Source organism: Orcinus orca, chromosome 5 (assembly GCF_937001465.1).
Source record: "Orcinus orca chromosome 5, mOrcOrc1.1, whole genome shotgun sequence".
In the NCBI taxonomy this organism is placed as follows: Eukaryota; Metazoa; Chordata; class Mammalia; order Artiodactyla; family Delphinidae; genus Orcinus; species Orcinus orca.
Genome location: NC_064563.1, coordinates 55,014,941 through 55,040,171, shown reverse-complemented (window position 1 = coordinate 55,040,171; position 25,231 = coordinate 55,014,941). Strand labels below are relative to the sequence as shown.

The window sequence follows — 25,231 nt, the reverse complement described above, 5'->3', positions numbered from 1 at the left end:
GACAGTGGATCCTCACCAAAGTTTTCGTTTTTCACTCTGGCTTCACAAAATCATTTCTAAAACAGTACTAGCAGATAACCTAACTCTCCTTTCTGGGGATATATCAATATGACACAGGGACTACAGTGCTGGCTGAAAACTAGGGGATTTCAGTTACAAAACTGTATCCTCTGAATAACTTCCTTGATATCATATGCTTCGGTTTTTACCAAGGATAAAATGGAAGGATGAAACTTCCCTCTCACTCAAGAAGAGCAACAGAAACTTCTGTAGCCTCTGTGATAAAAGGAACATGACAATCTTAACTTGGTTTGGGCCACAGAAGAGGCTCAAGGCCCAGCTCTTCTTGTACAACATTCTGCACACAAGGACAAATTCTGTCATCCTGTCCTTGAACAACTATGGACAAGGTGCTCAGGCACTGAACTAAAATCAAATGCCAGTTAAGGAAAAGAAAGAGAAGGGAAATTTTCTTGAAATATTTTCCCCTAATCAATCTGCCATTATTATGCCTTGGGGAGACAGGCCCCACAGAAAGAGATGATATTTGAGCTGGCTCTTGAAGGACTGAGTTGGAGCGTGCTAGGCACAGGGACTGGAAGGAAAAGCCAAGAAGAGAAGATGAGGCATATTCTTGAAATAGGGCAAAACTTTGGGCAGCTGGTGGGGAAATCTAAAGTACTTGGGAAGGTGAGCATCAAGCAGCTTAGACTTTATTCTCTGGACAATGGGGACCACCATGGAGGTTCCTTAGGGAGGGGAACAGCACGTTCAGAGCTGATGTAGATGTGGCTGTAATCAGAGGATGGGATGGAGAGGAAGATGGATAATCCCATTTCTTAAAACATAAGGCGGTCCTTCTCAGACTAAGCATAGGGAATCCTAACTCAGGTTTCTAAAAAATGTGAGGAGATGCCAAAGACAGTTCATTAGAAAGGATGGCCCAAGAGGGTATCCAGAGTTCTCACTCACTCGGAACTCTAAGTGTCCCTGATGGGGTGATGAGAAGATGTGTGAAATCTGGCACCTCTGGGTAGGCAGCACATTTTTACCCCAGTAGCAATCTCTCTCAGAGAGCCTGGATGCAACTTTCAGAGGTAGAGGTCCAGGAGTACAGGGTTGAACTTTCAAAATGAAGATGGGTTTAAGCAGAAGGAAGCCACTTCTGGCTTACAGGGGAAGGAGTTGCAGGGCGAGGGCATGAAGGCAAGAGAGACGGCATCGGATGGCGGGAGGGGGAGAAGGGGGCTCAGGGGCACATAGAGATACTTGTTTTGAGAAGGGCATGTATCTTGATGAGAGTTGACCCTAAGATTACAGGGGGGAGACGATAAGAATATTCAAGTAACAAGGGTGACCATTATACTGAGGTGTTAAGAACCGAGATAGACTACTTTTAATATTTAATATTGGGAATTAAAATACCCATTTTACAGATGAGGATACAGAGATTCAGGGAATACTAAAAGCAAATAGTCAGCAAGTGACAAAACCCAATTCTAAGCCAAGTGTGTCTGATACCAAAGCCCCAACTGTTCTCTGCCCACATCACACCATCAACGCCAAGGTGTACAAGAAAACTGGAATCGTACATTCCCCTGATGGTACTGTAGACTTTGTCCTGCCTAAGCTGTTTTCCTGAAGGTACCAGCAGTAAATGAAAGGAGGGGCTGGCTGCAGAGCAGATGGCTTGTTTTAGAGAACAGTGCAGTTAAGAACACAGGGTTCACTCCACAAATATTTACTAAGTACATACTATATGCCACACACAGTCCTAGGAGGTGGGGAGAAGGTGGTGAGCTAAAGTTCCTACCTCACATCACATACAAACTAGCAAACCACACCTTCCGTAACCATCCTTGATATCAGAACAGTAGTTCTCTATCTTGCTGGCCATCATTCTCAGTGGAAGTTTAATGAAAAAACATGAAGCCAGATCAGGTGAAGAGATTCTGGTTTAGCAGGTCTGCAATGAGGGTTAGGGGTCTGCATTTTTTGGAAGTTCCACCAGTGTTTCTGAAGTACAAACAAGGGAACCAAGATTCCAGAGAGTGAGTAAGCAATCTCCATCTTTTTAATATATTTATTTGCTTAGATTAACATAATTTGTTTGCTTATCACAGCACCAGGTACAAATTTGAAGTTTGCCCTTTTCCTTTTACATTTGTATTTTCTAAGTAGTAAAAAGGCGGTAAGTAATTCAAGTAGATTCCCTCAAAAACTAGGGAATTCTGAGACTAAAAGTTGGCCTCCTCTGGCAAACGTGGGCATCTTAAGTAGAATGCAGAAAAATACCACAACCTGTACGTCATGGTTAAGTATAAACCCTAATCTTGTGCGAACTACACATGAATGTAAACAGATCAACATACTAGAATTAATTGTAGCTTCATATTAATCAGATGGCACTGAAAACTTAAGAATTATTTGAGAAACTTACTTCCTGGGTACAGGAGTCAGCTGCAGTACATTCAAGCAAAAAGATACCCTGGGAGAATGTTGCCATTTACGTATGAGAAGGCAGAAGAAGCCTTCTGGGATCCTTTCAGCCAACAATCACATTCTGAGGCAGACAGGGCTGAACCACTATGAACAACATTATGGACTCCAGGAACAAGAGGTGCTTTTGTTCACCTATTCCACCTGATTCAGGTTTTCCTCTTTGCTTCGGACAACCTGGAGGCTCAAAGCCAAATAGATGGCCTACATCAAGCAACTCTTCGGGATTCTTTGTGTACAACCTTACTCGTGTCTTCGTCTTATTTGTCCTCAGTTTCCTCAGATATTTATTTTTTTATAGATTACTTTTCAGAGCAGTTTTAATTGCAGAGCAAAACTGATCAGATGCAAAGAAGGCCCTTATACACCCCACCCACCACATGCACAGAGCCTGCCCCACCTATCATGTCCACACCAGAGCAGTACATTTGTTACAGCTGATGAACCTACACTGACAGGCCAACATTACCAAGTCCATAGTTTACGTTAGGGTGTATGTAACTCTTGGTGTTGTACACTGTATGGGTTTTGACCAATGTATGTGATATGTACCCACCATTACAGTAACAGACAGAGTAGTTTCACTGCCCTAAAAATCCTCTGTGCTCTGCCTGTTCACTCCTCACTCCCCGAACCCCTGACATCTATGAATCTTTTCACTGCCTGCACAGTTTTGCCTTTTTCTCTTGGATAGTTGGAATCATACAGTAGGTAGCCTTTTCAGACTGGCCTGTTGCACGCAGTAACATGTATTTAAGGTGGCTCCGTGTCTTTTACAGCTAGATAGCTCATTTCTTTTCAGTGCTGAGTAATACTCCATGTGTGGATGAACCAGTTTATTTATCCATTTACTTACTGAAGGACATCTTGGTTGCTTCCAAGTTTTGGCAATTATGAATAAAGCTGCTCCAAACATCCGTGTGTATTTTTTTGTCAGGACGTAAGTTTTCAATTCATGTCAGCAAATTGTTATTTTTTTATCCAACATGTAAACCCCCTCAGATCCTTATTGGAATGCGCTAGAGTACATAAAATAATACTCCATCTGACTCTATATATTTCATGGCTAAACCATGTGGAGAGTAGCACTTGGAGTGATTTTGAGTAGGCAAATACTGTGATGAGAAAAGGAACAATACACCAAGTTTGAACTGAAGGTGAGATAAAAATATTTTCTAACTCTTTTCATTGTGAAACACACACTCCCAGAAGCCCATAATGAAAAAGATCTCACTGTTACCAACACAATAACATGTTCTCTACACAACAGCAAAGAGCTTAAGGTGCTCAGAATAATTATACTCTCTGTCATAATGTAAAATGCCAAAATGCTTGTAAACATATGTACATTAGCAAACATTTCAGCGTTGATTTCAATGCAAATCCATTTCCTCTCTTACAGCTATGAGAGAATATTAAAATATAGGGCAGCTTACACATTTAGGTATATGTAAAAGGAAATAATTGCATATATAAGGAAGGTTTACTTTTGCCAGGTAATTCATAACTTCACTAATTTTGTATGCTAACTTTAACCCTGCTTCATCTTATTTCCCTTCTCTTATTGTCTCTCTGCCTCTTAGATCTTACTCAAATTTGTTTTATCTGGCTCTATTATATTTATCTATTTCATCTGCCTTAAATCTTTTTTGATGCAAGGCAGAACAAAAAGTATTAAAGAATTAATCAAGTAATCAAGGTAGTTCAAACTTCATAAGCTCTCTGAAGACAGCTTATACATTCTTTTTCTGTAGACTAAAATTCTCCTTAGGAAAACCTATTTCTAATTTTTTTGTGTGTAAATTCTCTCTTAAATGCCCATGATTTAAAACTATAACTTGCTAATAACTGAATTTCAAACTTAGAAATTATAGTATTATTTGACTAAAAATCATTTTATACAGCAGACATAGCACTTTCCACTAGGAGCTGTTTGAAAGCCTCTTAAATCTTGGGTCACTCTTATATACTTGTTTATGTTTTGTTTAATAATTATTATAATAATAATAATGCATGGTAATTAAATAAAAGTTGGAAAATACAGAAAGGAATAAACAAAATTAAAAGCACGTATAATATATCTCACAGAGAAATTACTGTTCACTTTTCACTGTATCTTACTATTGCTCTTTTTCGTGCTGCAGTTCACTCATATGAACAACACGGGAGGAAATGTTGATGCCAGTGTCTGGTTTTACCTAATTTTCCTCTGCCCTGACAGAGGCCAGTCTTCCCTACACAATCAACCATACACTAATTCTGTCTTTTTCATTCACAAACACATTCTCACATACACAATGCCGGTTTCTACCTGGATGAGGTCCGATAAGGAAGGAGTGTATTTAATAGGGTTATAATCCGTTCTTACCTTGTCTTTCACATGTCTTTATTTCTATCTGTTATCTCACCTAGCTTATCAAAGTGTTCTTCTTTTGCTTCCCTTAAGTCAGCCTTCTACATATGCCTACATAAAAAGCTTCTGTTTTTAACTCCTGTGGCATAAGAACAGGTTGTGTCTAAGTCTTACCTAAAAGCTTCATTTAAGGCACGCGCACCTTCTTCCCATATTTATTGATCTACAGCCACAAGACTAATCTACAAAGAAACAAATGCCCTTTTGAACTGATGTCTCTCTATTTATATGTGGTGCCCCTAATTCTTCCCTCTCATCCTTGGTCTATGAATACTTCATTCAGGATGCCAAAGGTGGCATTGAAAACAATAACTGATGAGGGAGACAGAAATATATTCCCTTACACAATGATAAATTTCACTACAGTATGGAAGTAATTACATCTGGTTTTATGAGGTATAATTGTTTTGAGATTTAAACTAGCCCTATACTTCTTAGAAAGTTTACCTGTTTTACTTAGGATCTCTTCCACATTTGTCTACTTAGAATGAAACAACGGAAGTAAGCTAACGTGAAAACACTGTCAGGTACTTGTTACTGAGATTAAGTAGAACGTGACACAGCACGTGTGATCGAAGAAATAACACTTCTGCCATGAAGTAGTGATAGAAAAGAGATGACAAAACATCCTGTCCTTGCTGAGCAAAAGATAAGAGAAGGTCTACCCTATCGCTCCTAGCAGAAAGACCAACTGCCATGCAACACCCTGACAGAAAACTCGGCGTCTCACTCTTTCACGGCAAACGTCTTTGAACATTACCTTGCAAGTCTGCGTCACTTGACTTCGGACTGCTTCTTGCTCGCCGCTCTGTTTTCTTAACGCCCGGCCCACCGCTGCCTCCTCCCCCGCCTCCGCCGCCACCACCACTGTGGCCCTTCCCATAGCCGTTGTACACGGTTGTGCAGTTGCTCTTGTAGATCGAAGAAGGAGGGCTGTTGAGGCGATTCTGGCGGTCAATCTGGCGGTCTTTCAGCTTTTTGTGCGGAGGCTTGCTGTACTGGTCTTCTCGGGTGATATAACTCGACATTCCATAGAGTGGTATAATTTCTAAAATGATGATTATGACAAATGCAAGCTCAGTCTACGTTTCCAATAACAAATTATTACAGGGTCAAATGACCTGATGCCTGAAGGAAGAAGTTTAACATATTACTAAATACAGTATAAAAGTGATACGCAGATTATACATGTTTAAAATATTCCCATTAATTTCTAACCAATAAAGGAATAATTAATCATTAAAAAAATATACTGTATGTTCAGAAATGTTCCAGAAATTATGGGAAATACTGAAGAAGGGTTACTGTCCACCAAGAGTTCATATTTTAGTTGAATAGATAACTAAGCTTGATTTTGCCTGTTATTTTTAGTAGCTGCAACATACCAAAAAAGTTAGAATTAACAAATAAAATACCCCCTTAAGTAATGTGTTCTTAGAATCAAGATACTTGAAAGTATGCTTATCCTTACGGACAGAATAGCATTTCTATCAGAAAGTACATAGCAACTAGAATATAAGGAGTTATTTGTGCCATCTAGAAGAGCCAACATTTGAACAAAACCTACTAAAATGAAAAGATGAGAAATTCCCATTAAAAATAATCAAAGCTCACAGAATCAGGGGAAATGTTCAAGGAGATCTTGTAGTGATAAATATAAGTCATCTCTGGAACCTGGTGCCAAGCATAATAATCTACGGTCATAAACTAGTATTTTGGGGTGATCAGGAGGTAAGACAAACTGACTAGTAGAAAGTCACCTGGCTTCACTTTTAACATGGCTCAAAAGAAAATGGGAGCCTGCAAAACAATCTCACGATCTTAGGGGAAAACATTTATTTTAAATTTAAATTTTTTAAGCAATTAAAAATTCTATTTAGACATTAATAAAAATGGTAATGTATAACAGACACTGGGTCCTTACATGTTTATAAGAAAAAAAGGCCCCACGCGCACAGAGTGAGTGACCATATAAATTTCCATCCAAATCTGAGTAATTCTGAGCATGATTAGGGAGCATTTCTAATTATTTCTCTTGACACGAGACCTAAACCAGCACTGTCCTAGGCACACCAGGAATGTATGGTCACCCTATATAACTTAATGACGAATGTTTCAATTGTTCAATGGTAAAGCTCCACTTTTCATTTTCTTTCTGTTCACATAGCTTGAGGAAGACCTTTAAAAAGCAAATCTTTACAAGATAACCAATCTGCACTAGAGAGACACAATCCTATTCAAAAAGTGCATGCCCAAATAAATTATGTCTAAACATATACAAAAAGAATGGTAAGAAGGCTTTAAATATCACAATGCATTACACTTGAGACTTAAAATATTCACCACGGGTACTGATAGAATAATATTTTAAAACATCAAGAACTTTTAAACTCACATGGTTTGGGAAATTAAATGTTTAAATTGCTTTTAGGTGTATGCACACTGAGAACTAAGGTAAGACAATATATAAAAGCCTTTTTATTTATAAAGCAAAGGATTTTTGTTTTCTGCTTTCTTTAATTTGGAATCAATGAAGGCACTTTTATTTTTACATTATTGCTCTGTGTTATTTTAATGAAATTAAACCAAAATACCCTATTCAATGAAGACAATATAATTTTTCTTTTTGCTTAATTCTAACGATGACTTAAATCATACTGTTGTATAAAATTACAGAGGACACCATTCACAAAACAGTAACTGTGTGGCATCCTACTAAAAGACTGCTAAAATAAGGCAGGTCAGACACTCTTCATCAAGCAATGAGTCAGTAGCCAAGGCTTTTCACACTGTCATTAAGCTCAGACCTAACCAGAAAACTCTGACAAATGCTCAAATACTTAATGTGTACTGTGTCAGAGTACTGAATACTTTTTTAAAAACTATACTTAATTAACTGAATTTTTTCAGTTTTTATCAAAATGTTTTCATGGAACATGCCCAATCTGATGTTTTGGAGTGTTATGCTACTAGACAAAAAGACTTTAGCAATAGGAAGCTATTGATGCCTCCATGCAATTAAAGTATTGATTCGTCTTTTGCTATCATCTCTCCATACCCCATTATAATAGCACCTGATCCTTTTGAATTATATTAAATTTCTTTCTAACTATTATTACTACAACTACAAAAAATCAAATTCTATCCCTAAGTTACAACAGGACACAGGGTATTTCACTTAAAATACCTATCTCAAATTTTTCTCTTGTTAATAAGAAAATATTCCAATGTGGTATAAACATACAGGGGGAAACATATATATATATATATATATAAAGTTGATGAGAGAAGGTAAGGTGACAACTTCCTCCAAAACTAACAGGCATTTCTCATACAATTTATCTGTAAACCAATGTAATAAGTGTTTGAAACAATAAAACACTTCAATTCACAGTCAGACACAGAAGAAAATCCCTTTGCAAAGTCCTAGAGGTTGAAGTCTAATTTTATCCTCACTTGTCTGGTTTCTTAGTATCCATTTTGATAGAGAAGGGCTTGAGACTAAACCAACACCAAGGCCAAAACTAAAAAGAAATAATGTCGGTATCTCTGAGATTCTTTTTCATTTCAAGGTAAATATTTGCCTAACAACCAGTGAAACTGTGGCTGCACTAATGGCTATTCTTAAACTAAAAACAGCGTTCAGGAAGACCACACCAACAGTCAGGGGATTTGGAGTTCGCCAAGATTGCAACAGAGCATCCAAGAAACCCAAAGTTTACCAAGACCTCGCAGTCTTCTATCACTGGAAAAGGGGCATAAAACCCTTTGTAAATTCCCTTCTACTGCTAGACCATATGAATGCCTAAGAAATAATGTGCTGCAGTTCTGTCTTGGGCCACGTTCACATAAAAATATGTTATCAGGACATGGGAACATATGATAGGTTACTGCCTCTTTTCTGAAATAAGAAGTGGCTCTCCCACTACCTGCTCTCTGTGGGGTGGGATGAGGGCAGAATTTGAAAACATATAAAGAAAGAAAGAGTTGCAAGACACAATTCAGGACAAAGAAAGTTAGGAATTTACCATGAGCTTTATACAGCAGATAGAACCTCCTCTACCATGTTTATTACAGAGGAAACAAAGCTGCTCACTGGCTCTCTCAAGCTACTTAAATGTTGTAACCAGTTCCAACAGCTCCCGATGCCAGCAATCTACTCACCTTGTTCACCATATATTGTAGGGGGAAGATGATGCTGAGGAAAAAACTGAGGCGGCATATCTCCAGGTCCAGTAACAGGTGGGTAGTAAGCTGTGTGTGAGTTATGAATAAAATGCGGGTGGTGAGTCAGGTAGGGGGGTAGGTGATGGGTTGGAGACATGGCCGAGGGGTAGCTTGGGGGGTAGCACTCAGGAGACTGGGGTGTGACCACCACCCGGCGGACTCCAGTATTGTCTTCAATCACCTAAAGGAAACAGCAGAAAGAACGTAGTATGCATTATTAGTAAATATCCTGTGAATGTATATGGTATTTAATTACTTCCTCCTTAACTTTAATCTTCTCTCCTCCATAGGAAAAAAAAAAATTAGTGCATGTTGAATTCTGATTCTCTAATTCAACTAGTTAAATGAATTTTAGCTGGTGGTTTTCCAGAAAGAAGAGACTTTCTGGGCCACGTAAATATGCCTTAGAGGGCTGAGATTCCACGTCTGCCCCATAACACCCAACCCCGTTCCTGCTTTAGCAAGCACAGTTCCATGACACTGGGGCTTCAGGAAACCAAGGTAACATTAACTTCAGAACCCATAATAGTACCTAAAGGCCATTTAATCTGGAACCAAGGTTGTGGATGAAATGAGGGATCCCAACCCTTCAAACACTTGAGCAATCCCAAATCGAGGACACCTTCGCTCCCAAGATGTCCTGACGATGTACCGAGTGCTGTGAAGGAGACATTGTGACCGGGGACCTGCTGTGAGCAGAGTGAGCCAATCAACATTCTATCTATACTTTCTTCAAATGATTTTTTAAAAATTCAACCAAGGAAGGTAACATAAGGCAGTACAAAGCCAATATTTATTGCCTCTGTGGCCAACTGCATGCTACCTGCTCTAGGAGCAAACAATTTTGTTGAGACACAAGATAAGAAAAAATACAACAGAAACCATAATCCAAAGGTAAAGCTGTGGGGTACAGAGAACAAGAGCATGAAATGGCAGAATCAGGGCAGGCTTCAGGGACCTCAAAGAACTGGTAGGGCTGGGACAGGTGAGAGCATGGCCCCTGCATTAGGGCCCTGCAGAAAAGGGGACAATGACACCACAAGAATAAACTTGGAAGCCGGAACCAGGCTTCCAAAGAGACCAGATGGCCTAATCTAGCTTAAGACAATCAGGTACATACACTGATAGGAAATTTTGTTTAAAAAAACAAACAAACAAAAAACTGAAAATTAAACTTGTGTATTGAAATAGACTTCTCATTACATCTCAGGAGGCTGATTATAGGCCAAAATAAAATGACTTAATCATGTCTAAAGCATTCTAATAAAAAAATTATAGTAAGCTTTGTTTCCTAAAATACTGCTTGAGACAAAATGGCAAGTTTATCAACATTAGTCTGTACTTCAGTGAACAAGATAGGTTTAATTTTAATTAATAGCCATTAATCTTTTTTTTTTTTTTTTTTTTTTTTTTTTGCTGTACACGGGCCTCTCACTGTTGTGGCCTCTCCCGTTGCGGAGCACAGGCTCCGGACGCGCAGGCTCAGCGGCCATGGCTCACGGGTCCAGCAGCTCCGCGGCATGTGGGATCTTCCCAGACCGGGGCACGAACCCGCATCCCCTGCATCGGCAGGCGGACTCTCAACCACTGCGCCACTAGGGAAGCCCAATAGCCATTAATTTTTATGTTAAGAAAAACAATCTTTGTTTATTAATGAACCTATTAATATAATAGCTTCAGAATTAACTACTATGTTAACAGTTCATTAATAAAGCAATAGTAACTCCTTAAAATTAAGATTCTGAGTCATACTCCCTACTAAAGCTCAGGATGTAGCTTTTTACATATTCTTTATTAAATGTAACCCTTTCCTGGCCTTGGCAAGTTAATCACATTAGCCTCATTTAGGCTGCTAAGTTACAGGTATATGTGAAATGGGGCTTAAACCATGACACTAGAAATTCTAATGTATACACTAATAATTATCATCAAAGCATCTTCTGTTTTTTTCTTTATTGAATTATAGTTGATTTGCAATGTTGTGTTAGTTTCTGTTGTACAGCAGTGATTCAGTTATACATATGCATATATATGTATTATTTTCCATTATAGTTTATTTCAGGATATCGAATATAGTTCCCAGTTCTATACAGTAGGACCTTGTTGTTTATCTATTTTATATATAGCATTGGGTTGGCCAAAAAGTTCCTTTAGTTTTTAAGTAAAAATAAAAGACATTTTTCATTTTCACCAAGAACTTTATTAAACAACGTATTCACTGTTTTGTTCCACTACCTTCTGCCATTTTTCAGGCAACTTCATAATCCCATCTTCCCAAAACTTTCTATTCTTTTTGACCAAAGGACTTTTCCAGGTGCCTTTTATAGTCTTCCAGGGAACTGAAATTTTTTCCATTAAGAGGATTTTGTAAAGATCGAAATAAATGGAAATCTGAAGGTGCAATGTCTGGTGAATACGGAGGATGAATCAGAACTTCCCAGCCAAGCTGTAACAGTTTTTGCCTGGTCATCAAAGAAACATGCGGTTTTGCATTATCCTGATGGAAGATTCTGCATTTTCTCTTGACTAATTCCAGATGCTTTTCATCAGGTGCTGCTTTCAGTTGGTCTACTTGGGAGCAGTTCTTGTTGGAATTAATCCTTTGGTTCTCTGGAAGGACCTCATAATAGAGGACTCCCTTCCAATCCCACCATATATACAACATCACCTTCTTTGGATGAAGACCGGCCTTTGGTGTGGTTGGTGGTGGCTCATTTCGCTTGCCCCATGATCTCTTCCATTCCACATTATTGTACAGTATCCACTTTTCACTGCCTGTCACAATTTGTTTTAAAAACAGAACATTTTCATTACGTTTCAGTAGAGAATCCCATGAGGTAATATGGTCAAGAAGGTTTTTTGTGCTTAATTTACGTGGAACCCAAACATCAAAGCGATTCACATAGCCAAGTTGGTGCAAATGATTTTCAATGCTTGATTTGGATATTTTGAGTATGTCAGCTATTTCCTACGTGGTATACGTTGATTGTTTTCAATTAATGTCTTGATTTGAACGCTATCAACTTCAACTGGTCTACCCAACAGTGGAACACCGTCCAGCCAGGAATCTCCAGCACGAAACTTCGCAAACCACTTTTGACACGTTCGATCAGTCACAGTACCTGCTCCATACACTGCACAAATTTTTTGCGTTTAAGTTGCATCTTTACCTTTCTTGAAATAATAAAGCATAATATGCTGACAATGTTGCTTTTTCTTCCATCTTCAATATTAAAATGGCTACGCAAAAATTCACCAATTTTGATTTTTTTTTTTTTAATGCACGCTGATATGACAGCTGTCACAATACAATCTAACATTGTTTTGAATGAAGTTAAAGACAACTAAGTGCTACTCGAGCCAGCTTACGAGAAAACCAGACGAACTTTTTGGTCAACCCAATAGTTTGTATCTGCTAATCCCCAAACCCTAATTTATCCCTCCTCCACCACCCCCGCTTTCCCCTTTGGTAACCACAAGTTTGTTTTCTATGCCTGAGTCTGCTTCTGTTCTGTAAGTAAGTTTATTTGTATCCTACTTTAGATTTCACATATAAGTGATATCATGCGATATTTGTTTTTGTCTGGCTTACTTCACTTAGTATGATAATCTCTAGGTCCATGCATGTTGCTGCAAATGGCATTATTTCATTCTTTTTTTTTTTTTTGGCTGACTAGTATCCCACTGTGTATATATACCACATCGTCTTTATCCATTCATCTGTCGATGGACATTTAGGTTGATTCCATGTTTTGGCTACTGTATATAGTGCTACTATGAACACTGGGGTCCATGTATCTTTTCGAATTACAGTTTTCTCCAGATATATGTCCAGCAGTGGGATTGCTGGATCATATGGCAACTCTATTTTTAGTTCTTAAGGAACCTCCATACTGTTTTCCATAGTGGATGCACCATTTACATTCCCACCAACCGTGTAGGAGGGTTCCCTTTTCTCCACACCCTCTCCAGCATTTGTTATTTACAGACTTTTTAATGATGGCCATTCTGACCAGTGTGAGGTGATACCTCTTTGTAGTTTTGATTTGCATTTCTCTAACAATTAGTGATGTTGAACATCTTTTCATGTGCCTATTGGCCATCTGTATGTCTTCTTTGGAGAAATGTCTGTTTAGGTCTTCTGCCCATTTTTTGATTGGGATTTTGTTTGTTTGTTGTTGTTGTTATTGAGTTGTATGAGCTGTGTGTATATTTTGGAAATTAAGCCCTTGTAGGTTGCATCATTTACAAATATTTTCTCCCCTTCCAGAGGTTGTCTTTTTGTTTTGTTTATAGTTTCCTTTGCTGTGCAAAAGTTTGATTAGGTCCCATTTGTTTATTTCAAGCATCTTCTATTTTGTCTAACACACAAAGCATGAATATGGTAGCGCATTTTTTATAATTTTAGCATAAATATGGGTTTTTCTTACCATCTCATATAAACATGCATTATTCTATAGTGTCTTCTTTCCCTCGGCCCTGCCACTAGCTATTAAGAAAAAAGTAAGGCATATTCCAGATGTCCCTCTTTCATACAATCTTCTTTCAACCCCGTGCTAGACAATGGAAGGGCACATAAGCAAAGTATTTGTTTTCTAGAAGCTTACAACCTACATTATTTCAGTCAACGTAAAACTTCCAATGATCAAGCAGTCTGTACAGACTTGACTGAGGTAGTACAAGACGAACAGGGATCTCACTAAATGTGAAGAACAACTCTGGGCTTGTAAACAGGGGTAGTTACGATGAAGAGAAATTACTTTCATTTCATCATATAGTTTCTGACTTGTTAAAGTGCTTAAAAAAAAAAGTTGGGCAAAAAGCACTAACAAAAGTAAGAATTCCAGTCAAGGGGGAAAAAAAAAAAACAAAAAAAAGAGATACAGAGCTGAAACATTATCTTTTTACTACTATATTTTATAAGAATAAATATGTCCACTAATTACAAACATTAATAAATCTGAAGTATAAATTACTATTCACCAAAAAATGGATTTCCAGTTAGAGAACTAAGTAGCTTCTTGAAACCGCAAACTGCCTGCATATATGAAGGCTGTTTGATAGTCCCATATGTAATTATCTTAAATTATTCTGTGTTATTTGTGAAAGAAGTCTATTTACATGTACACGTGTGAGGGGATACTTTTGGAAACCTGCTCCTTAGCCAATCAAAGCCTACCTTATGACTAAAAATATTTTTATGAAATGAAATATTCTGAAATAATCAGAAACAAAAATCAAAAAATGTGTACCGAGTATTTTGTTTATTGTTCTTCCATAACACAAACTGTAGCATATTTAATTATCAAATGCAGTTTTGATCTATGTCTAAGGAAATTATGCCTATGTTCCTCCAAAGTCTGAGGAGCGATAATAACGCACAAAATAATAAGCAACTCAGGAAACGGTGGCAATAACATTCTTTAAAAAATACGGTTCATAAAGAAATATATTACTGTAGCAGAAGAATTCAGACATCAGCAAGAGTTCAGTCTAAAAATCCTGAGACAATAAAAATGTGCCTTTAGTCTTCATAAACGACCATGGAAAAGACAATTCATTTCCTTTTGGGGTGAATGAAATTGGGACAATGTCCAGAGGCAGACAAATCACCTGTACTCAATTCAACAACTATTTCCTGATACACACTATGAGCTAAGCACTGGATATTCAAAAGTGGGGAAAAAATAGGTGCGAAACATTAAGATTTGTCTAGCCTAAAAACAAAGAGAAAAATTAGCTTGAGTCCTAGTGAGTTCTGTTCAGAAATCTGAACAAAGTACTGTTTTTTCAGAAATGAGAACCAAGTATTCCTCATCTAGATTTTTTTCTAGCCCTGTGACTCAACGGAACACTCACCTTCTCCAGAGAGCACAGATCCTTGGAAAACATCATTGTGCCAGGTCCTCAAGGCTGCCACCTGTTATGGACTGAATTATGTGTCCTCCTCCCTGCCCCGCACCAGTTCATATATTTATGTCCTAACCCGCAGTACCTCAGCATGTGACTGTATTTGGAGATAGGGCCCTTAATGAAGTAATTATGGTAAAATGAGGTCATATGGGTGGGTCCTAATCAGACATGACTGATATCCATATAAGAAAAGGAAATTAGGACACAGACAGGCAGAGGGAAGACCATGTGAGGACAGCAAAGGGAGAAGGCCATCAACAAGCCAATGAGAGAGGCCTTAAAAGAAACCAAACTGATAGCCTGAGGAACTGTGAGGAAGTAATTTCTGTTGTTTAAGCCGCCCAGTCTATGACACTTCGTTATGGTGGCCTTAGCAAATTAACACGCCACCTCTCAGAGCCTCCTATCTTAAGTTCTACCATTCTTGTCCGCTTAAAACAAAAACAAAAAACAAAGCAAATAACCCCCCCCACCCCCGCACTGCAAAAACCGCAAAAAACCTCTCTTCAAAAAGTAATGCATTTATCCTCCTGGACTAAACCCAGCCACCTTCCTCTAGCTAAGGAAGAAAGCTTGATGGCAAACAGCAGTTAGTTTGAATCTTTATCACGTCCTTTTATTCTACTCAATAAGTATTTACTGAGGAACTTCTATGTGCCTAGTGTCCTCTGCTATCCTGTGGCTGATACACATGGATGAGAGGCTAGAAAATGAGGCACGAAAGATTAAACCGAGAGAATGTATGCCTTCCTTACACCAGTGTTTTTAGAAGTATGACCAAGAGAACTGCTGAAACAAAATGAGATAGCCTGGGGGCAACAGCAAGAGGGAGAGCTAATGGGAGCAGCAGGGAGGGAGAGGAGAAAGCAAGTCACAGCCAGTGCCTGTGGCCTGCCAGCTGCTTGTCACCTGTTACCTCATGTGACTTCCTTAACTACTGGAGAACTAGATATTAGCATCCCGTCGTACATGAGAAAACCAAGGCACAGCATGATGAAAATGTACAACTAGTTCAACTGCAGAACCAGATTTTCATTCTGGTCTATACTCCCAAGTTTTCATTATGTAAAGAATCATACAGGAGTTAGGTATGCTGCGAAATAAATATGTAAATAATGAACTGTTAGAAATAGGTTATTAAGAGATGTGAAAGGATTCAAGATACAAACAATATTTATTGAATACCTGCTGCTCTGCTTTAATATCTTCTACCTGAAATAAGGCAGCAGCATGTTAAGGTCCTGGAACAGTAACTGATACATAATAGATAAACCTTACCTGGCAATTACTACTATTACCACCTCACTAAATCTTCCCAACAACGCTGGGAGGCAAATACAGTTTCCCCCATTTGAGACAGAAAAGGAATGAAGCTCAGTAAAGTTAAGCTAACACTCACAAGGTCAGAGAGCTATGGGGGGAAGTGACGGGGGAGGGAGGCGGGGTGCAATTTTGAGTCCGAGAACTAAAGTGGACATCTTAAAAACACTTATGCTTTGATGATCCTTTCTCGTGTTAACCGAGAAGGTAGTTCTTCTCCTTATTGAAGTGAAATGCTCCACAGGAATTTTAACGAAACTCCTCAGTTCCTAAAACTCTCTCCTTCTGCTTCTTCTGGGCTGCAAACAACAAGAATCAAAAGAACTTCAATGGTAGGCGGCAAAAGAAAAATTTTAACAGGCTGCCCCAATGGCCAGTGATGATCCCAGATGTGGGCAGAACAGACTGCCTGTGGACACACGTGAGCCCGCGTGCATGCAGGTAGCGTGCAAATCTGGATTGCTTGAGTGAGCTGCTGCACACAGAAAACTGGGACCTAATGTGTTTGTGAAAGTTGGGCTCAGACTCACTTCCTAACTGTGGCCAACATACTTAAAAGAGGGCTCCCAGGCCATTCTGGTAAGGGAAGAAGTCTCAGCTAAAACTGAGCAGTGAACAAGGAGAAGAAAAGTCTGGGCAACATGAAACAGCTGCATGGACAGAGGGACGGGCAGGCAAACAGTCCAGGCTTCTGCCAGCCAGACTGGTGCTCACCTCTCCACCAGCATCTCTGTCCTGTAATGCAGATTAAAGATCTGTGTCTCCCACCAACTCCAAGTCCCTCAAGACACCCGGGTACACAGGGGGCTCTCAATATATGTTAGCTAACCAACAAATGAATGGAAAAGCAAGCAAAAAAAAAAATTTTTCTCTTTTAGATTTGATGTCTAGAAAAAGTTCTTAACACATTCTTTATCAAATTCAACCCACCCCATAACTCAGGTATATATCTTAGTTTAGACATCATACTCTAAAGTTTCAGAAAATCAATTCCAGATCTGTTATCCCTGACACTCTTATTTTAAATAAGTATGATTTTACTATAAGAAAGACACAGAAAATTTACACATTTCCTATATAAGTTCTACTTCAAATCCAAATGCAGTTGAGTGATTTTACTTTATTCTCACCAACCAGGAATAAAGAAGCATTATTTCTCACCTTTCCTTTCTGCACTGACTCCTCACTCTGCATTTTCTAATATAGTAAACAATACAAGAGAGGAAAAGCAAGTTTGTTCTTCACGGAGGGAGAGACTTAAAACGTACGGACTGTACTTTCCCCAGCCCAACCCCCTTTTTGCTCCTATGGATGGATGAAACTCCTCCCACCATCACCAAGTACCTTAGAAGAAAGAGAAAATGAGGATAAAGGAATATTCAAAGGGCAACCAAAGAATTACAGGAGCCAAGTAGTGATTCTATTTTACAGACGAAGTTAAGTTACTTGACTTAAAAACGTGGCAGAATTCAATGTATTTCTCAAATCTCCCGACTTACTTTTCTGTCCGTTCAAACTTAACAATCATAACTGTGGCTGAAAACATCAAATGTTACTTCTCAATCTCCTTTCTCTTCACATCTGTTACAGCCCAACACTGATGAAATACTATCTGCTCTTTCCAGTGTAACATTATCATGAATGGTCTGAGACAATAAACCCTCTAGGTTTAGGACCAGCTCCTCTTGCCGCATAGCTTGGTTATTTTTGTAGCAGAATGGAAAAATAAATTATTGGTGACATTTCTGGGTTTCTAAAAGCCCTTTATATAATATCAAAGGATTATCCTGCAGAGTAGTTGCAGATTGATAATCAACATCCTCTCTGAATCAAGAAAAGAAAAAGTTCCTTGAAAATTCCAGCTACTTTTCTGAAACAGTTCTTGCCAATGATTAAGTAAATAACTAATTTATATGCTTCACAGGTAACCAAACTTAAGGATTTAAGTAATAAGGTGATTCATGAATGAATAAAAATTCCCCAAACATTTTACCCACACACTCATTTATACCTAGAAACCTTAAATTTTCCATTGGTGCATAATTTTTAATGCACATGCCAAGTTCAGGCAATGGCTAAGGTATAGAGTGACAAGGGAATGGTTAGATCCAGATAACAAATCTGAGGTTGCTAAATGGGGAATCACAAGTTGAAGGTACTGATATGGCCCTTGTCTTCAGTATTTTAGAGCATGAACCTTACAGACAAACTTGTACAGAGGTGACCATACGACCCAGCAATCCCACTACTGGGCATATACCCTGAGAAAACCATAATTCAAAAAGAGTCATGTACCGCAATGTTCATGGCAGCTCTATTTACAATAGCCAGGACATGGAAACAACCTAAGCATCCATCAACAGATGAATGGATAAAGAAGATGTGGCACATATATACAATGGAATATTACTCAGCCATAAAAAGAAATTGAGTTATTGGTAGTGAGGTGGATGGACCTAGAGTCTGTCATACAGAGTGAAGTCAGTCAAAAAATGGTCATGAAGAACCTAGGGGCAAGACAGGAATAAAGACACAGACCTGCTAGAGAATGGACTTGAGGATATGGGGAGGGGGAAGGGTAAGCTGTGACAAAGTGAGAGAGTGGCATGGACATATATATACTATGAAACGTAAAATAGATAGCTAGTGGGAAGCAGCCGCATAGCACAGGGAGATCAGCTCGGTGCTTTGTGACCACCTAGAGGGGTGGGATAGGGACGGTGGGAGGGAGGGAGATGCAAGAGGGAGGAGATATGGGGGTATATGTATATGTATAACTGATTCACTTTGTTATAAAGCAGAAACTAACACACCATTGTAAAGCAATTATACTCCAATAAAGATGTTAAAAAATAAATAAATGAAAAGAGGTGACCAGTATAAGGAGATACCCTCATAAATGGCAAGCCTCACTCTGGTGGCTTTATATGTACTAACACTTTTATACACAGAAAAACCACTCACACTTACATAAATCTTTAATCTGGAAAAAGGAGCACAACTAGGGCATATATAAATGAAATCAACTTTTAGTACTTTACTAAACAGACAGGGCTCTTTCCAGGTGACTGTCGAGTGATTTACAACTAAAACCACTGAAGGCTGGAGAGGAGTATGGAAACAAGTACATCTTCTGTGGTATCTCTTTTAATCCAATGTCTTCAGTAATGTCTGTAATGCTATATAGCTGAGGGGACATTAAGAAGGAAGCCCAGCAAGGTTTGAGACACATCTTATGAACCACAGAACTGGTGTTGGGTCCTCAGCTGGTGCCAGCTCTATTACCACATCTTGGCTACCCTAGCTTGAGGGGCAGAGAGGCCCTATTTAGAGAGAGTTAAGCAACTTAATAACGTATAAAGTGCTCGGCACATAACTCGCATAATACTCAGAAGATCCTCTAACATAGGCAACATCATAGTCCTAAATTCTGGATTAAGAATCTTCAGGAGCAATTAAGTAATTAACCTAAGGCCAGCTAAATGGGTGACAAGATTCATACCCAAGTACTCTCACTAGAAATGCTGTGCCTTTTGTCATATTTTATTGTATATTACCAATCTAAATACCAAAAAGAACCACATCTGAAGATCAAAAATCAAATCTAATACTCCCCAGGATATGTACAGAGCATGAGAACATTGGACAAGTGAAAAGAGTTACATCCATAGAGTTTCAATTAATAAAATGGACCAAACAATTATTTCAGACTAGATGGAAATGCTGTTTTAAGGAACAGAATATTTGTTGGAAGATAAACAGTAAGTAGCAATCTGATGGTTTAATTTGTGCCAAACCGAGCTGCCTTTAAGATATTAATAACAAACAACAAGGTCCTACTGTATAGCACAGGGAACTATATTCAATGTCCTGAGATAAATCATAATGGAAAAGAATGTTTTTAAAATGTGTGTGTGTGTGTGTGTATATATATATATATATATATATATATATATATATAACTGAATCACTGTGCTGTACAGCAGAGATTAACACAACATTGTAAATCAACTGTTCTTCAATTTTTAAAAAAGATATTAATAAAGCTATTAACAGCAGGAATCAACGGGAATAACTGTTGCTGTTCCTCCAGCACCTCTCCATTGACCAGCACAGAAGACACAGCCAATAACATCTTTTCAGTCCAGCTTCTCAGACACATATACATCCATGGAAACACAGGCAGGCTGTTCTAGATTGTGTCTATGAATTTTATATTTTACACTTAAAAATGCCATCAGTTTGGCAGTGGGTTCCATGGCACGAGAAAGGATTAAGAATCTGTGCTGTTGATAATCAGATATTTATTACAAAGCAAAACAACTGTAAGTCCAAGTTTGTAAACCTGATGAGTTTCAAAGAGTGTGTAGGAATATAACCACTTAACTTTGGTTCAGTTTTGTGCTCAAAGGTTGGGCAAATGTGATTTTCTAAGAAAAGTTGTTACATATGACAAAAGTGGGTTACTAATTTAGAAAGACAGACTACAATAATTGTGTGATAAAATCATATAATGTAATGTGCATAATTTAATCCTTATCAATGATTCAGAAGTCATTTCTAGATGTGACATCTTCTCAATATTATTACTATGAAAATCAACTATCAAATCAACTATCATTTTTCTGTAGAAGTGAAGAACAGCATTCTACTCAATAGAATGCTAAATCCCAAAAAAGTGTGCCCCACTGTTTTGGTAATGATTGCTTATGGAAACTTACTTATATTCTCTCTTGGTCTCCTTCTTAAGGAGCAGTATGAACAGTACAGGAGAATCCTCTAATTTTAGATTAGAAAAGAACCTCAGAGATCCTCAAACACTTTCCTTTGCCCTCCTCCCTCCACAAGATAAAAATGACTCCAAAAGTCAGCCAAATTTTAATAAATGCCTAGTATGTGCTTGACACCTTTCAAGGAACTAGAGATACAGTGTTGAACAGGACACATATTTCATCCTGCTAATCCTGTGTTCTATTAGGTCACAATGCCGGGATCGTAGAAACAAAGGAAAGAAATCCAAGAGAAAATGCAGAACAGGGAGACAGAGGACTCAGAAAGAGAAAACTTGCACAATGCTTTGAGGGGAGGGTACATCTCTTTAATTTACCATCGCCAACCTTGTCTGTAATCGCTCCTCAGACAAAATAAGCCATAAAATGAAAATAAAGTTACTGTAAATCTGATGATGATAGAAACTAAAACAGAATGGGTACGTAAGTCCTCTGCTCTTTTCCACAGAAGCTCCCAACACCCATGCACACACTGTGTGCACACACACTGTTCACTGTGAAACATCTTCCTAACTTCCTATAGAAAAGTCAATTTTTCCAGAGGATTTAGAGTTTTGAAAGAGATTCCAATTTTCTTATTATTGGCCGCCAAATGGGTCTGATTCTTGGTCTACCCAGGCACAGGGCAATGCCCCATGTTCCTTCCTGCTCATCATTTCTACAACGTTGAAGGTTGAAGCACAGCATTAGTTTAACACCAGGTTGTAATTACCAAAGGGAAGCAGTTGAAGCTAATGCTCATAGCTCAGCCGACCTGGTTGAACAAAGTGTAGAAAAGCATTCCACGGCTTCCACCTAACAGGCCCCATTGTTTCTCCACAGGGCTCTGATTTCTGGCCAACTCTTAAAACAAGCCTCACTGGAGAATGATCAACCAAACCAAAATTTAAACATGTTTTTAAATAGATTTTTTGTCTCTCCCCGGTCAAGAGAAATGGAATATATATAATTTCAACAGGTATTTACCCATTAACTAATCCCAAAACAACGGAATGGGTTAAAGTGTGTACTTCTGCTATAACAACAGAAACACTTATTTTGACTCTGAAGTTTTAGGTTACATCAATTAACCTGGAAAAAGAAGAGTGGTTCCTCAAATGATGGAACATTAACTTGGACGTTTCACTTTGTCTCTTCATATGCTTTTTAAATCTGGGGGTCTACATGAAACCTTTCCCTGTAACTTTTGAAAATGTTTCATAAATTACTAGGGAAGCATGGAACATAAAACTCAAGGCATCTGCTTAAGAAATTTTTATATATAAATTCTTCAAAAGTTAATGATGAGGTTAAAAAAATTTAAGAAAAACCAGGGAAGTATACAATGAAAGGAAAAATTTGCTTCATATGGCATGATCTCAATGTGTATTGAGGAGGCAAATTCTGCCAAACTTTCACTGAAATTGTTCTAACAGGCCTCTTCATTCTAATAGCTACCACGTAGTGAATGCCCACTGTGGAGTACACACCTTACATAGCATTTCTCTTAATTCTTCCCTCTGCCACATCAGGTAGGCGTTCACCTATGTGGCAAGAGTTTGTAAAAGCTACACGGAAGTAGCCATGGTGGAATACGAAGGCAAAAGCCTTTTCAAGTGATGTCCATGTTCTTCCTAGCTTGCCCTCTTTTCCCACAGCTTCAACCCTAATGACACTAATAGATGCTTTTACATAATGGAAATAATGGTGATAAGTGGATAAGGCTAAATTAAATTCCCTCTCACCTAAATCCACTTTCTCACAAGTGGGGGGAAAAAAAACCCCACAAAAACTTAGCCTGTATTTTCTCTCAAGTTGAAAATGTCAGATCGCATTTTCCTCAAACCTCCCCCAGCCTCCCACCAAAAAGTAAAGCACAAAACACACACTCACACTACAACAAAGAAAAGCTTACCATCTCAGAGAAGGTTCCACTGTTCTCCTGCCCTAGTCCACACTATCTCTAAAGCCCACAGGGTCAGTCCTTCCCAAACTAAGAAAACACAGGCTGTGCTGTTGACAGTGAGTCACAGCAGAGCTGTCTCAACTCCACGTTTGTCTTTCTATAAGATCATCTGCTCATTACTAACATTGGTATTTTGTCAACTTGATCAAGTTTATCAATTTATCTTTCAAGCACTTATAGCTACTGAAGTATGGAATGAATGCTACAACCAAGAAATTCCCCACTGACTCGGTTTAGAGTGACTGTAATGCCTTTAATCATTTACTTGCCTCTCTCTTCAATTTTCTTACAATAATGTACCATCTCATGTATGAGTAGCTAGGATTTTAGTATTAGAGATGCACAAGGAGACACACCACACATCCACACTCACACTGTCAAAAAGCAATGTAACATGAAGTAAATACAGTTAATCCTTGAACAAGGTGGGCGTCAGGGGCACCGACCCGCCTCACAGTCAAAAGTCCACAAATAACTTATAATCAGCTCTCCTTATCTGTAGCTCCTCATCCATGGACTCAACCAACCACGCATCGTGTAGTACTGAGTAGTTAGTACTGAAAAAAATCCACGTATAAGTGGACCTGCGCAGTTTCAACTCATGTTCTTCAAGGGTCAACTGTATATCCATCAAAGTAGGCTCTGTCACTGACTTAGAGATCACATCATAGTGGGAAAAAGGTCAGTGAGTTCAGAAATGCCTGGGTTGCAATCCTGGTTCAACTCAGGGCCTTAGCTTCCTCGTATGTAAAGTTAGGATGGTGAAAACCAGACACGTAAATAAAGCATTTAGCAGAGCGCACAGCATACGCAGTAGTTATTACCACCATCAACACAGGCACCGAGACAGGCTGGGCCATTTTTCCCAGCTGTGCCACTGTTTGCTGATTAATAGTTAGGACTAGTCACTATCTTTCCCTCCCTCCTCTTTTGTAATAGCTTTATTGAGGTGTAATTTACATACCGCAAAATCCATTCTTTTAAAGTGTCTGATTCAGTTGGTTCTTAGTATATTCAGAGTTGAGTGACCATTACCACTATTTATTTCCAGAACACTGTCATCACCCCCAAAAGAATACCATACCACTAGCAGCAACTCCCTAATACTCTCTCCCCCAGCCCCCGGCAACAACTAATACATTATCAGCGTCTATGCATCTGCCTATTCTGAACATGATATATAAATGGAATGATACTGTATATGGCTTTTGTGTCTGGCTTCTTTCACTTAGCACAATATTTTCAAGGTTCATCCACTTTTTAGCATGTATAAGTACTTCATTCCTTCTTATGGCTGAATAATAGTCCATTTTATGGATATATCACAACATGTTTATCCATTCATAAGCTGATGGACATTTGGGTTGTTTCCACATTGGGGTTATTATGAATAGTGCTGCTATGAATATTCATGTACAAGCTTTTTTTGTGTATAAACATATGTTTTCTCTCCTCTTGGGTATTTACCTAGTAGTGGAATAGCAGAGTCACATGGTAAATGACTCTCTATTTAACCATTTGAGGAAATGCCAGACTATCTTCCAAAGCAGCTGTACCATTTTACATTACCACAGGCAGCGTATGAGGGTTCCAACTGTTCCACATCCTTGCCAACACTTGTTCCTACTTGTCTCTTTGACTAAAGCCATCCTAGTGTGTGTGAAGTATACTGCGCTGTGGTTTTGATTTCATTTCCCTGATGGTTAAGTGATGTTCACCATCTTTTCATGTACTATTTGGCCATTTGTACATTGTTTCTGGAGAATGTCTATTCTGATCCTTTGCCCATATTTAAACTGGGTTGTTTGTCTTTTTATTCTTGAGCTGTTAAGATTTCCTTATATATTCTAGATACAAGTCCCTTCTAAAATATATGATTTGCGTACATTTTCTCCCAATCTATGAGTTCTCTTTTCATTTTGTCGATGGTACCTTGGAAGCGCAAAAAGTTGTAATTTGGATGAAGTCAAATTTATCTGTTTTCTTCTTTTCCTGCTTGTGCTTTTGGTGTCATATCTAAGATTCCATTGCCTAATCCGAGGTTACAAAATTTTACTCCTAGAGTTATACAGTTTTAGTTCTTACATCTATGATCCATTTTGAGTTAATTTTTGTATATGGTGT

General features: G+C 38.5%; 1 protein-coding gene and 1 long non-coding RNA gene across 7 annotated transcripts in view; one reads left to right on the top strand and one right to left on the bottom strand.

Moving 5' to 3' along the window:
• The window catches only part of FNDC3B (fibronectin type III domain containing 3B), a 361,128-nt gene that overhangs the window by 143,354 nt on the left and 192,543 nt on the right, over positions 1-25,231 (bottom strand). For all 6 annotated transcript variants that reach the window (XM_033429514.2, XM_033429520.2, XM_033429521.2 and 3 more), the window contains 2 exons: positions 9,077-9,320; positions 5,673-5,960 (listed from right to left, as the gene is read on the bottom strand). In XM_033429514.2, the coding sequence (XP_033285405.1) occupies positions 5,673-5,960; positions 9,077-9,320 (532 nt within the window). The remainder of the gene's footprint in view (positions 1-5,672; positions 5,961-9,076; positions 9,321-25,231) is intronic.
• Positions 10,517-25,231, top strand: part of LOC125964393 (uncharacterized) — a 602,357-nt gene continuing 587,642 nt past the window's right edge. Inside the window, exon 1 of the long non-coding RNA XR_007477379.1 lies at positions 10,517-10,641. This is a non-coding gene — a long non-coding RNA (uncharacterized LOC125964393). The remainder of the gene's footprint in view (positions 10,642-25,231) is intronic.